This window comes from Larus michahellis, chromosome 22, assembly GCF_964199755.1.
Source record: "Larus michahellis chromosome 22, bLarMic1.1, whole genome shotgun sequence".
NCBI lineage: Eukaryota > Metazoa > Chordata > Aves > Charadriiformes > Laridae > Larus > Larus michahellis.
Window position 1 is genome coordinate 3,294,838 of NC_133917.1, and position 14,770 is coordinate 3,309,607.

At 48.1% G+C, this 14,770-nt stretch overlaps 1 protein-coding gene across 6 annotated transcripts in view; it reads right to left on the reverse strand.

Moving 5' to 3' along the window:
- SCN8A (sodium voltage-gated channel alpha subunit 8) overlaps positions 1–14,770 on the reverse strand; it is a 61,169-nt gene that overhangs the window by 23,874 nt on the left and 22,525 nt on the right. For 2 of the 6 annotated variants that reach the window (XM_074565163.1, XM_074565161.1), the window contains exons 4-13: positions 13,823–13,911; positions 13,478–13,606; positions 11,593–11,684; positions 7,511–7,732; positions 6,709–6,772; positions 5,913–6,054; positions 4,941–5,147; positions 4,106–4,393; positions 3,362–3,721; positions 1,415–1,550 (exon numbers count right to left, since the gene is read on the reverse strand). In XM_074565163.1, coding sequence (XP_074421264.1) covers positions 1,415–1,550; positions 3,362–3,721; positions 4,106–4,393; positions 4,941–5,147; positions 5,913–6,054; positions 6,709–6,772; positions 7,511–7,732; positions 11,593–11,684; positions 13,478–13,606; positions 13,823–13,911 — 1,729 coding nt within the window. Of the gene's footprint in view, positions 1–1,414; positions 1,551–3,361; positions 3,722–4,105; positions 4,394–4,940; positions 5,148–5,912; positions 6,055–6,708; positions 6,773–7,510; positions 7,733–11,592; positions 11,685–11,819; positions 11,912–13,477; positions 13,607–13,822; positions 13,912–14,770 lie in introns of all 6 variants that reach the window. The other 4 variants (XM_074565164.1, XM_074565162.1, XM_074565165.1 and 1 more) reach the window with 3 other exon arrangements.

Genomic DNA, 14,770 nt, shown 5'->3' on the forward strand with positions numbered 1-14,770 from the left:
GAATCAAAGCTACAGATTCTAAACTGTCTTTGGTGCCAGTTTTTAAATAACTTAAATGAATTCTGCTCTGAATGCAGACGTGGTCTAAAAGAGGAAATATATGACATAATGCTGCAAAGGATTTTAAACAGGAATAACCCGATTAAGACTAACCACATCCATTTACAGAAACCTAACGTGATGTTGTGTCCGTTTCTGGTTTTTTTGTTTTTTTTTTACACTGGCTTCTTTAAGTGCTTAGGGGAAAAAAAATACAAATCAGGAGTTCCCCCCTCTATTCTTTGCCTTGCAATGGTTCCATTCAGGCTCTACAGCTGTTCATGCTGAAGTTTTATTTTTTTATGGGCAGGGAAAGGACCACCGCGCTCACTTTCTCATTGGTTCTCTGGTTGCTTAGTATTTAGTTGCCTTGGAATTTCTAAAGTTAAAAAGCAGGACCGTAGCACTGTAGCCTGTAGGCGTTTGCGCAGGAGGGAAGCAGCAGCAGAACCTTGCTCTGTTTCTAAGTATATTTAGTTTTCATACAATTTTATTACAGGAGGCAGCAGGAATTTGAGATCATCAACCTCATATGGCTGCTGTTCATAAATTCTTGCTGGCTCCTGCATAACGTATTTGGAAATCTCATCTCCGCGTGCTGTCCATTTCAGAATTTCCGTCATCCCGAAGTCCCTTTCTCTTCTGACAGCTGCCACATCTCGGCTCTCAGCGCAGCTCAAACCTCCTGCTCCCAAGGACTGTGAGCAAAGGAGGGTCTCCAGTCCTCGGGAGACGGCAGAAGACACACCACCCGTGTCCAACGCTAACTCTATAATCTCCACACTGAATATTCATCACTGTAAAATTACAACTCTTTGTTGTCTTTACCTCTGTATCTGTGTAATTCAGATGGAAAACCAAGTAAAATAAAGTCTAATAAATACTTCTGTACCAATGATGACTCAAAAGAAGCAGGTTTAGGCAAAACCAGTGCATGAATCCGTACTACTTGAAAGCAGGGATAGCCGAGTTCTGTGTGTCTGAGGGGCACGCGCGTCCCCTCTCCGGTACCCAAGGCTCAAACCTCATCTCTGGGGTGCAGCCGTGCCCAGACAGAGGGGGCCTGACCCGAGCCTGTGCTCCTCACCCCGCTCCTACAGACTGGCTATCGCTCTGCTCCCACGAACCCATCTCACCAAGCTGTTACCACCGGGCATCCTCTTGGACAGACTGACCAGACGCACGCGTTCATACCCGTGTTCTGCGCCATGCAGAGGGACAGCCCGCCCAGCTCCAGCACAGGGAACCCGGGGCAGATGTAGTGTGAGGAGCTACCCGTAATGGCCAGGCGGACGGGTCTGCCTTCCTACAGCACACCACGAGAGGGCAATGGATACGTACCTACTGGAAAGGCAAACCTCCAAGCCATACCTACCCTCAACAAGGGTATTTGTCAACCCCGTCATTACACTGTTGGTTCGATCCTTTCTTCCATAGGATGCGTTCACCTGATCCATCGAGACCAGGAGAGACCCGCCAGGCTTCTTTCTGATTTCGATTTCAGTAGTACCCTGCAAAATTCATACAATGATTAATACAAACTCTTAGCCTTCCCAGTATTTCACCAACTCTTAGCCTAGAAATATGGCACACACACCCAAGAGAGAAGAACACCTTTGATCCTGCGATCCTCCTCGCCTTCCTGCATTAGGTAAGTGGTCAAGCCAACGCTCGAGCCCTCGTTTCTGCTAGCACCAGCACTTTGCAGCCTCACACAAATCACGGACTACATTTTAAAGAAACTTTCTAACGAAGACTGCTGTAGGACAAAGTAATTTACTCTCTGTACTACTACCCAATGGCACAGACGGGCAGTGACTCTCTTACCCAGCCCACCTTACGAGCCCTCTGGTGAGAGTGGGAACTCCACCCCAGCCTCCTTGGAGCCACCCACATTAACCAGGTTTAGGAACCAAGCGTCTGACAGTATTAACGTTCATTTCAAAATCTGCATCTGAAAATTAGGATAAGAGAAGCTTGGCCACATTGCTCTCCGAGAACCAGTGGGGATTTCTCCCACTCCGGCCCATTATGAAGCTGATTTTCCGACACAGCGGGGAGATGAAACCACGTCTGGATCTTGCCCTGGTGAAGGATGACCTCGCTCTCCCCAAGCCAAAGAACTTCTAAAGACACCTCACAGTTTCCCTCCCAGCATCTCTCTGGAAACGTCAGTCTCTGTTAGGCACGGATGATCTTGTGCACTAACAGATAACTGGGGTTTTTTTCCTCATGACAGGAATTTGCTGCTGTCTGCTTGTGAACTGAGGTCTCTGCGCAGCCCACGCTCTCCTACCACGACGCTTAATTGCTTGTTGAACCCTCTCTACATAAAGAGTTCGCAAAATAACTGCTAAGTAATGGATCCTCTTTTACGCATGCAGCACGCGGGTTACAGTTCCTGCCACGTTCGTGCTGTGTTAGGAAGAGAATTAAATACTGAAGCAAACCCTGTATTAACATGCTAACTAGGGAAGGAAAAAACAGGGCGCGACTGATGCTTCACGTAACTAAGGTCAAACAGGTTGCAAGAATTGAAGTAACTAAAACAAGAAAACAGCTTGGAATTTATAGCCATGGTAACCAGACTTTTCTCAGAAAAAAATCGATTTAGGTCTCTCTCAAATGACGTCGTTTCAATCTTGTTCAGACTCTTTTATGCCCCACTAACTAATATTCTATTTTTTGAGCTTTGTTTCCCTCCCGCTTTCTGGAATGCCGATCCACTAAAAAGGTGACTCGATACCACTTCAGTCAACCAATTGCAAAAAGCCAGTCAAGGAAAATTCAAAAATTAAAAAATAGTATTTAAAAAAAAAATCCTTATTTTACTAACAGCTTCCCTTGCAAACTTGAGTGAGAGCTAAAAGATTGTTTGTATTTCTTTTTGAAGCCTTAAATATTTTATCTTATTGTGGAGAACATCTGCAGCAGACTTTGTGCGGTTTCCCCACTCCCATCCTTTAAATAGCTCCTTACGAATTGCCCCGACATACACCAAGGGCTCCTACTATTATTAGCCCTTTAATTAAGGGCTCAATTCCGAGCCTTTTTTTCCCAGGAAGCTGGGGGGGAGCGGGGGGAGGAGGAGGGGGGTCACTGAGTTTGAGAAGGAAAGAGGGGACGCTGAAGCGTAGGGCGCTTGATCCGGTACGGATTCACGGCCTGAGGTGGGACAGAGGGACGCTGGTCCTGCCGGGGAGCCCGGTGCGCTCGGAGGGCAGCGTCCGGCAGAGGAGAGAGGAGGGGCGGCCATGCCTACGCTATCTACTCTCGCTGCCTTCCTCACACTGTCATCGGCAGCTGCCTGAGCTATTTTCACCTCAGGCAGAAGGCGTCCCCCGGGCATGCTGGAAGGCGGGCCGCCGATGAGGGACACCACGCCGTTGCAGTCCACCGTGCTGTTCCTCTTCACGTTTCGGCGGAGGTTGGGGAAGATCCGCGAGGAGCGGCTGCCTTGGCTGTAGCCGCTGTAGCCACTGTAGCTGCTCCGGCGGTCGCGGCCGCGGATGGGGATGAAGAGGGAATCTCTCCTGCCTTCGCTTTCCTCCACGGTGCTGTGCTCGTCATCCGCAAACTCGTTCTCCGAACCCGGGTCACGAAACCGCCCCTTGTAGCTGAAGATGCTGCTCTTGCTGTTGTGTCGGGAGAGAAAAGGGGACCCTGGGATGCTGAGGAGAGACTGGGAGGGAGAAAAGAAAGAATGACAAAGCGTGAAGAGTACGGAAACAAAGTGCTGCAGTGCTGACAAGTGCTGCTAACATGGTTTCGCTCCCTCTCCAGGTCTACACAAACCATCGCCACTTCGGCGGCGGCTGTACTTGAAGAGTTGTTCACCCTTGGCAGTTGGTGAAGAAGTTTCCTGGTGAGATTCCCCCGTCTCAGGACAACATACGCCAGGGTAGGTGTGTGTGAGGGCTGTAAACTTGGCCCGTAAGTGTCCTCCCGATCGACTGCGAGTTTACGACAGTGGGCAGATTCCCTTGACATGCAAATCAGGATCTAAACTACAGTATTATCCTGACTACAAGCAAGCATAAACATTAGCGAAGGAAATGAAAACTACCTGGTTCATGATGGAAAACTTCCTTCCTAGCCTGTTATCTGGTAGCCTGAATGCTTTCCTCCTCATGCCATCCTCAGACTCCGACTTAAACACCTTCTCATTGTCACACTTCTCATCTCCTTCTGACAGTTCCTTGTCCTTTCGCTTTTTCCTTCGGTTTCGACGCTCCTTGGCGCTCTTGGAACTGAGTTTGGAAATCTCAGAAGAGCTCCGAGACATCCTCCCCCCACCGTCGTCTTCCACAGCATCCTCAGAGACGGTCCCTGCCGAAGTGACCATGGCGGCAGCCTGAGGGCGAAGGCAAAGGAAAGGGAAAATAAATCAGATCTTACTGTGATTAATACTCCATTTTCTGCTTTAAGAGTGTGGCTGAGTGCATACAAGCACAAGTCTTTGGGACAGGACCGGGAAGCTTATTCTTTCTCTTGCAAGAAACTTGTAGCCAGGACTCCTCTAAATTTTTACTGTCGACTTTTGCAGGTGGTAAAAGCTCTCTCAGTCCCTCAGCTTTGTTTACAAACATTTGGTAAAGGACCAACAAACACGTAGGTGTCTGTCTTGCAGTGATGTTCCCACACTTAACTAGAAACGCTGGGATTGTTTAAAAATTCCTTAACAGAAGGAAGTTTTCCCATACGAAATAAGCACAGCGAGCTTCAGGAAAAACCAGCAGCAGCCAGGAACTGAGAGCAAACAACGTCACCCCAGTCAGCAGAGGACACGATGCCAGGGCACTGCTGCATTTTTCGGTTATACACCACCGCTCTGTAATAACGGGCAAGGAAATCTTAAAATATGTAAATGCATCAAAAAAATACACCATCGGAACACTCACCTGTGCTTCTTCCTGCTGCTTTTTCAGTTGCTCCAACATGGCCTTAAATTCCGCCTCTTTCTGCTCCGCCTCCTCCAGCGTGGCCTGGTTCTGCTCTTCGTAAGCCATAGCCACCACAGCCAAAATGAGATTAACCAGGTAGAACGATCCCACAAAGATCACCAAGACAAAGAAGATCATGTAGGTTTTTCCTGCTGCTCGTAAGGTCTGGGAGAAGAGCAGCGCGGTAGAGGGAAGAGAAAAGGAAAGGGGAGAGCAATTTCAGCGTGACACCTGAGAGGGGAACTGATCCCAAGTTTCTTGACCTGAATGCTTCTAAGAAAATACAGCCGTGCTGAATATTTAACTTCTCAGCACTTCGCCTGCAAAGCACTAAGCTGCTGCACATCCATTAGCCATAAACACAGAAGGTGACATCCCTCCTCCTCTCCTAAGGGAACATCCAACAGATGCAAACTGAAAGGATTCACAAGTACGCTGTGAAACTCAATGCTTGGAGTCCTTTAAAACCAAACAAAAAAGAAGAAAAGCCATCTCAGCAAGGTCCCCAAACCGTCCTCGGGCTACAAGGAAACACTCTGCCCTCCAAAGTGCCCCAGCACCTTCTGAGAGCAGAGCTGAACCACTCACAACCCCAGGATGGTTTGGGTTGGAAGGGACCTTCAAAGGTCACCTAGTCCAGCCCCCTGCCAGGAGCCACCTCCTGCAGCAGGCAGCCAGGTCCTTCCAGAGGTAATTCCCAGCTCAGCTGCCGGCACCCTGGGGACCTGCCGTCCCTCCTGGGCTTAAGAGTCCAACACCCGCTCCCCGGTGACACCCCGTCCTCCTCACCACTCGCCACCTCCTTGCGCAGCTCTACTCGCCGTTACTCTTTCAGACAGCAGCAATGCAATAAAGCTTGACACGTTTTTCTTTCCTGTGCTGTCCCCACATTCTCGTCTTGGACAACACCGAAGCAAAGCGTTTACTTACTAATTGATACAAGTTTTCCCAAAAGTCCTGAGTCATAAGGCGAAATAAAGCCAGAAAAGCCCAGCTGAAAGTGTCAAAGCTTGTGTAACCGTAGTTGGGGTTCCGTCCTGCTTTCATGCACGTGTAGCCCTCCGGACATTGGCTGTGAAGAGGACAACAGCCATTTCAGGGCACGGAGGCAGTCAAAGGGATAGAGCAAGTTGACAACACGCACATTACCCGTGCCCATGGAGATTTTTCACAACCCTCCTAACAAACGGCATGAATTTTGCTCTCCATGTCAGGTAAGACCAGCAGACACAGAGACCGACAGAGAAGATCTCAGAAAAGCCCCGTTTTCTTTGTCCTACGTAAACAAGATGCGGCAACATGCAGCTTTTCACCCAACGTCGGGCAGAAGGACGAGCTTTTGCCCTAAGTGCCTTTAGAGCTGAAGGACTGGGTGAAAAACCAGTTGGAGCCAATTAACACATGGAAATTTTCCATTTCTGAACCTCCCTCCCCTGCTCCTCTGGTGATTCCTGTGATTGGATTCAGTGGGAAGTTAATGCCACCCGTGATCACCATCAGACACACCTGCCCCATGGGAGGACACGGAAAATGTCAGCTTACATTATATTAGTCAAACGGATAGTAACAATGGATTAATAATTAGATAAGAAACACGAAACCTTTTACGTGCAAAATAACACCAGAACCAACAAAGGAAGCAACAGGAAACATTCCAAAGGTTTTGCCATCACCAGCCGACACCGACGGTAATTCGTCTCTACTCTGAATAAAGCTCAGCACTCACCCCGCATCCGAGCTGTTACCACAGAGCAAAGGATCAGGGGCGCCAGGAATTATGTAAAAGTTTGCTGAAGAAGATAAAAAAGAAAAGATTACATGCGCACGCATCTGGAGTTAGAGGATTTAACATACCATAGCGCTATAAACACCTTCCCTGAGGATCCCTCTAGATCCCCTACTGATAAACGCACTGATAAACTAACTCAGCTTTAAATAACGTTAGCCCCACTAACCACGCCTGAGTTTAAACACCTTTCTGGAAGTCAGTACAGCATCACGAATAAAAATTTAAAAGGCGCTGACTGCAGAATACAGAAGCTCAAAGTGAGAAGGAAGGAAGAAATTAAGCTATAAAAACTTGGAGGGTGGTTCCTCGATCCTCCGCAGCATCATTTCCAGCTCTGAAATGATTCTCCAGCATCCTTTCCAGCCGGCGCGGGAGGATGCTGCAAAGCAGAGACAGGTACCAACAGCTTCGCGGGCGTTCTCCGGAGAACCAGCAAACTCAGCGAAGGACCTGACACTCAGCCCAGGGGTTTAAGTGGGCAGTTACTTCCCTTTTACTGTATTTAAACAGTTTTTAATTGGAAATAAAACAGAAAAAAAAAAAAGTATTTTTGACAAAGTATTTAGCTGAAAGAGTCCAGCTAGAAACACCTTAACAAAAAAACTGAGAAGTATCTGAGCAAGGGGTTTTTAGCGCGCAAAGCTGGACGCGCCATGTTATAAGCCATGTCAGAAATCCCGGTCAGCAGCGTTAAGTCAAATAAAGTGGTTTTAGGGAGTATCACTGCAGAAATACCTACACATATTGTTGGTGTATTCCTCCCAGTCAAAACCCTTTGAGCCGTTATCCAGGAAAGTCTCATTCACATTAATCGGCCATATCACACACTTGTTCCTTAAATTGCCCATAAAGAGCTGCAACCCGATGAGAGCAAAGACACTGAGGCAAAACACTGTCAAGATCATTACATCCGACAGCTTCTTCACGGACTGAATTAGGGCACCCACAATGGTCTTCAGGCCTGCAGAGAAGAAAACAAGACTAGAAATCACTCCTGGAGAACAAAAAGACACCGAAAATTCAAATACATACAGTACCTGGCAACCGCTACAGGGTGGCAAGAGATTGTTGCCATATAACGGGAAACCCGTTCTCCTGGGGACCGCCACCGGCACTCGGGTTTGCCCCCACGGGACAGGGAAGGTGCTGGATGACCCAAGCTCACCGGTTTCGATGGTGAACTAGCAGTAGTTAGAACAAGAGAAGGCACCAGGCTTCACCATGGAACAACGGGGCCTGGCGGGGAGTCTCTGCCATGGGAGGGTTTGTCCAGACAGAGACGCTGAATTACGGTGTTCTGCTACAAACCCCCCGCTGCGGTGAAACCTGGCTCATCGGCATGAACTACAACCACTTACAAAGACCAAATACCTTTCGACCTGCCTACGTCTGAAGTTCCCACTGCTGCACCGCACCGTTTCCGTGCTTCCCTGTTCCCTGCGGGAGCCGGACCCATCATTCAGAGGAGGGGTTTGTGACGGGCAGGGCTGCGCCCCCAGCGCCGGCTCTTCGGGCCATCGGGATGGGTAAAGGGCAGGGCTCAATACAACAAGGGAGCTCAGGCACAAGCCAAGCACCCCGCTGGTTCTCCAAACCGGTCTGGTCCGTTAAGAGGAACCTCCCAGGAGCCGGGGGAAGAACGCAGCGCTCCTGCTGTCGGGAGACAGATCTCAACAAGCAAGAGCCTGGGCTGCAGAAACCGTACAGAATTCAGGCTTTCATCAGCCTCTCTGAGGTCAAGTAGGATGATCCTGCATTTGTGAGTGAGCAGTGAAGGAGGCTGAAGGGAGGAAGGAGAGAAAAAAACCCCTAAAAATCACAGCTCCAGCTGAATTTGGGGCTAATCGGATCCAAGGCTGTGGTTTATTTCTGCAATAAACCTTTGTCAGGAAACCCTTCTATACCAACAGAGGGTTGAGCCATACCAGGAACATAAAGATTCAAAACCACATAAATAGGATGGAATTCTTAGGGAGGAATAATTTTTTAAAACATCTTTTCCTTTGATCTTCAACACTTTTAATCAACGCCAAAGCCCTACTCTCACATGAAGCGGTTCTTTGCTGTTCGTTCTGGCAGACAAATGGCCGTTCCAGCGCTCGCTCGCAGGCCCCCGCGCCCGGGTCCGCGTTGCTCCCCTGGGGGTGGCACCACGAGGAGGGACCGGCAGCACTGGCATTGCCAGCGCGGCGCAGGACAAGGGGGAGGGCCATTGCCCTTGTGCTCTGCAGACCCAGAGTCCCCCGGCCCCGCTTAACACAGGTGTCACAGGCCGCCAACGCACGGGACCAACGGCATCAGGCAATTAAAAAACACCAATCACTCAAGTGCCAATAAAAAAAAAAAAAAAAATATCTTCACCACAGAGTTCCACATGGTCTGCCAAGCCATACCACGAAAGCAGTATTTTGACATTTTAGCTCATAGGTGCCACAGTCTACTCCTGCCACACAAATCCACACAGACCCTCTACCTGCCTGGCGTTTTGTCATATTCTGGTAATATTTCCCATTTTTATGGGAAAAATTAACACCAGGATGAGTTTCTCATTAGCTCAGCGCAGTATTAAAATTCCCATTCCATTCCACGTGCTGGAGCAGAAAGGCAACCAACTTCGTATTTTAATATTAAGTGTATTCTAAAAATCGTTTCTTCCCCAAGACGTGATAGCACTAAAGCCCATAAAGAGCACTCTGTGCCCAAGGTCATACTCAATAATCCAAAAGGCTAATTACACAAAGGCTGTACGTTCCTCGCTTTGCCAGTCGGAACAGGGAGAGGGGAGCAAGGTTTGTGCTGGACCCACGTGCCACAGAAACCAGCCGGGGCAACCCAGCCCCAGCACAAAACCAGTGCAAATAACCACAGTTTTGCCATTTACGGTTCCAGTCACGGTGCGTTCAGCGTGCCGGCCTCTCGGGCAGGACCCCCTTTAATAAAAGCATGCAGCAAACCAGCCCGCTAATAAAAAGCAGGGCTGCACTGAATTTAGAAGGGCTCAGATCCCCCCGCCCTTTGCTGTCTTTTGGAACAAAAGGAAAAGTCCGTTAGTTTTGGGCAGGATGGAGAGAACGACAGAACGGAACCGTTCTGCTCCTTTCCCCGGGCAGGCAAGGCATGCTGTCACACGTTTCGTAACCAGCTCATTAAAGCTGCATCATCTTCACTTTGCTACGATTATGAAAGCAAAACACATACGAAACTGAATTTAACATCGACGCTTTCCTTCGAGCAAGGCAGTTAATACCTGTAGCAGCCTGACAGAATCGCAACTGCACTTCAGATCCGTCTAGCGCACTGCTAACAGCAATTACCAAACAGCCTTTGCTCTCTGAGTGCGCACAAACGTTAGGGAAGGCTAAGAACGAACACGACTCGAGCATTCTCTCATTCGGTGCAAGGGAAGCGGGTGCCATTAAGAACATCATGCACAACAGCCATGGACAGCTGATGGGTTTAGCAGTCTGGAACGGGGACAAAAGTGACGGCCCCTACAATTCCACAGGCTCTTTTCTGGCAAACGTATGTGCAAGTGTAGCCTGAGAAAGCAAAAGAACCATTATCAGTTAATACGTTAGGAAACAAAACACAAAGATATAGAAGACCAAAACTCTTCCAGTGATTATTTCGGGTGCCCACCTTGAGACAGGTCAAGCACCTGAAAAATGGAAAGCTACAGATGCTTCAGTGCCCACGAAAACCGAGCCTTGAAATTAGGGACACTTTTGAGAAACCATCTGCACAAGACTTTCCTATACAGGATCGGGATCAGAATTCATATTCATCATATTCTCCGTCCACAATGGCTCCATGGTCTCGTGCGATAAAGGAAGGGCTATTGCTCAGCCTCTGACTCCCACACTGAGCTAGAGCAGAAGTGGCTTCCTAAGTGATGGTCCTGCAAAGCCCAGGACAGGGGCAGGTCTACGAACCAGGACTTGTGGCTCACTGAAAGCACAGCTTTGGGCCACACACTATGGCACTGGCAGCTGGCAACCACTTCCACTACAACATACGAATGCAAAAGCTGGTAGTGCCAATGCTCCATTTAGCTTATTCTATCGCAAAATGAGCACCAGCCCTTCCTGAAGACGGGAGGCGAGCTTCTTGCCCTTACCTAGAAGACAACCTGCCTAGATCCCGTCTTGACTCCAAGGAACTGAAGTAGCTTCACGCAGAAAGGTTTTAATCTTGTTTGGGTTTTGCTCACTTGCTTTACAAACTTATTCCTAAACCAGCTCTAGAAACACCGATGATAACGGGATGACTCGCTGAGCCAGAAACTGCTCAGCCTGACCTGAGGAGCCTGATCCTCTATTCATGGAGTCATGAAATGCTTTGGGTGGGAAGGGACCTTAAAGCCCACTCAGGGCCACCCCCTGCCCTGGGCAGGGACACCTCCCCCAGCCCAGGTGGCTCCAAGCCCCGTCCAACCTGGCCTTGAACCCCTCCAGGGATGGGGCAGCCACAGCTTCTCTGGGCACCCTGGGCCAGGGGCTCACCCCCCTCACAGCCAAGAATCTCCTCCTGAGATCTCACCTAAATCTACCCTCTGGAACTAACCTTTAGGCCTGGCGCTCATTTCAGAGCTCGGGTGGCCACACGCATGCGCAGGGATAGAGAAGTACGGAACAGCAGGCTGTTTGTCTCGTAATTTGATGGCCCAGAAGCCTTAATTTCAAACTGCTCTGTTTATACAGACTGCAAAGCCCATCAAAAACATCCCAGTGCCATTTCGGAGAAATAAGCAGTGCAGGATGGCAGGGGAGATATGGAGAGAGATACACGCACGACGAGCCTTTAATGCGTAATGGTTCTCACCTGGAATAACAGAGATAGTTTTCAAAGCTCGGAGAACTCTGAAAGTTCTCAATGCTGAGACATTCCCAAGGTCCACAAACTCTGTGACATATCTGCAATGAGGGAGGTCACACACAAAAACACAATGACAATACACACACCAAAATAAAACACCAACTACAGACAAAGCAGTACATCACTCACAGGGCCTGCACCCGACAGCTAACACCAACCGGAGGCCGCCTTACCTGGAATTACAGAAATAGTTTTCAAAGCTCTCAGAACCCTGAAAGTGCGCAGAGCTGAAACATTGCCTAGGTTTACAAACTCTGTTATATACCTGCAGAATTAAACCAGAGTTAATGGCACCGTTGGGGTCACCTTCCTTTTCATACAGCTGTCCGCTTGTAGGAAACAGCTTGTAATTTAAAATGCTTTAGAACTGGCATTTAAAAGAGAGACAGACACAGAAAAACTCAGAGCCAAAGCACAGTTTAAGTCTCTCCACGCCGCAATCAGCTCGTCCAAGCGCACGGTCAGATACCTGCGTCCTCGTCTGTACAGGACTGGAAAATTTAACGCTAACTCTACATGAAACGGTAATTATAAAACTGCCAAATACGCAAGGGGATTGGTGACATCACCTCAGTTCAGTGGTTTCAGGTATATTCGCCTCCCTTCGTGTTTTTAATAAAGCATGATTGTCTTTTGCTTTGATTAGGGTCCTTCATTTTAATCCTTTACGCTTTGCTACCTGTCTGTGAGCCACAGGCGGGATGATTATCCCCACTGCGCAAGGGGATAAACCTGAGATACAGGGAGGATAAAAGGCTCAGCGTGAGGTTAACCGAGTTATATTTTACCCCAACTCAGACTATTTCCTCTGTGCTGTCTGGGGAGAAACAGAGTACGAAAAAGCAAAGAAATGCACAATATTCAAGATTCCTCCGGGTGCAGAAAGGCCACCACAAGCGCTTCATAAAACAAAAAAAAAAAGTGGAATTTCAGTAACGCAGAAGCCATTCCGGAGTCAAACTGGTCTGTCAGCGCCAGCGAGATACCCCTTATTTGCCTTTTGTGTGCAACGTTCAACTCTTTGCATATAACTTAAATACACAACTAAAGGGCAAGTAGGAAAAAGAGCTGAAACTCAGGAAAATCAACAACCTTGGGTGCAGAATTCAGCCAAAAAAAGGCATTTTATACAGTTAAAGCATTTCACTAGAATTAAATTGCTCTGCCCACTTGAAATTTAGGCTCCTGAGCCGTCCTACGTGATCCCTCAGTTTTCATCGACTGTCATTGACTACGGGAGCCCAAATGTGCACATGTGCAACAATCCAAAAACAAATGTAAAAGGGGGAAAAAAAAAATAAAAAAATCATCTCTTCCAGCGGCGACTCAAGACTGTGGGTGTCATACCCTGGTATTGCCCAGCCGCACCGAGCCCAAGCAACGGCCAGCGCGGGCCAAGAAGGAAAAACCCCAGAAATCCAGCGTGTATCTCCTGGCGCAGCTCCGAACTCAGACATCCCCAGGAATTCTCACCATCGGACCAGCGCAGGCTGATCCGGCACAAGGGAAAAGAATGAGGAAGGACAATAAAGAAGCTGCCACTCTGGCACGTGAGCAACCTACAGTGCCAGGCGTTACTATAAATTCTTCTATTAATAAAGGCAGTTTTCAGAAAATCATACTTTTTGCAGCAGCTCCACTAACTCCATCGAGTTGCGGTTTAGATCCATGACTCCGTGTCAGGCTAAAGCTTTCTTTAGGAAGAAATCTCTCGGGGATTCACTTAATTTTGCCTTGAGTTACTTTTCCCTTACACACCCACCCTCTTCCTAAGGTCTCGCCCCCTCCCGCACGCCACAAATACCCCAAATAATCTGAAAACACAACTTACGCCATCATGATCACACTGAAATCTAGCCAGTTCCACGGGTCGCGTAGGAAAGTAAAGCCATCTATACAGAAACCTCTGGCAATAATTTTCACAAGTGATTCGAACGTATAGATACCAGTGAATGTATACCTGTGACGAGGGAGAGAGAGAGCCGCACTGAGAAGTTTGTAGAAATGTCATCGTAGTCATGAAAAAAGATGAATTACAAACACTTTTGTCTAAACAGAGCGGATGTAGAAGACAACCCGTATTCACGCGAACTTATACGTGAGCGGGAAGAGATTTCTCAACAGAAGAGAAACAACATTCGGTAAGATTCTTAAAAACACAAGAAGCTTTACTTACTCCACATTCTTCGACCATTCGGGCGGGTTACTAAAAGTCATGAATACACAGTTGGTCAAAATAGTGCACATAATGATCATGCTAAATACTGTAGAACAAAGTCAAGGATCAACGGGACACGAGCATGGCTCCTCACATCCCCGGTGGCTCCCCACCCCGCGCCCTTCACTCTTCTGCAGTGAAATCCAACCATTTCCAGTCTGTTCTCCGGGGACTACAAATAGGAGCCAAGGTGCTTCCAGCAGCCATGGGGAATAGGAGCGGGGGCGGCTATATATAAATAGTATTTTTGCATCACCATTCAATTGATTCCATATTTTCGGGTATGTGTTAACAATTTAAAAAATCACATGCCTAAATGAAACGTCTTCCCAAATAATTCCATTTATTCAGTAAAATCAAAAAAATATTTTCTGCTAATATATCCAACAGGAAAGCAGCATCGCAATCCACGGGCACCTAGGATTTAACTTGGAGAAAACCCTCCGGACCTTCCCAAACACCCGGGCTCCCTCTGCACATGCAGGATATGAGACACAAGCCACAGAAAACGTTCCTGGACTCAAATACCAAATCCAGTTTGAAAAGATGGAAAAGCTTTTACTGCAGATGAGATGCAGGACATAAGGATATAGAAGCCTCTACACCAACAAAGGAACGGGTTTCCCTTTTACAGTCACTTTCTAAAAATAAATAAATAAACAGGGCAAAGCAGCCCATCCGATACGCTACTTTGCCCCCCCCTCTCCTAATAACACGCGCGGATGCTGCTCCCGAAGCTGCCGGAGCCGCCCGTGGGACAGCCTTGCCAGGAGAAGGGAGTTTGGGAGATGCCAAAAGAGCAAGAAATTAGTCAGGGTCTAATCACGTCTAAGGTACCTGTGGCTCCTTCTCCAGACACTAACTCTATTTAACCACTTTAGCAGCTGGTTAAAGCTCAACTCCCCT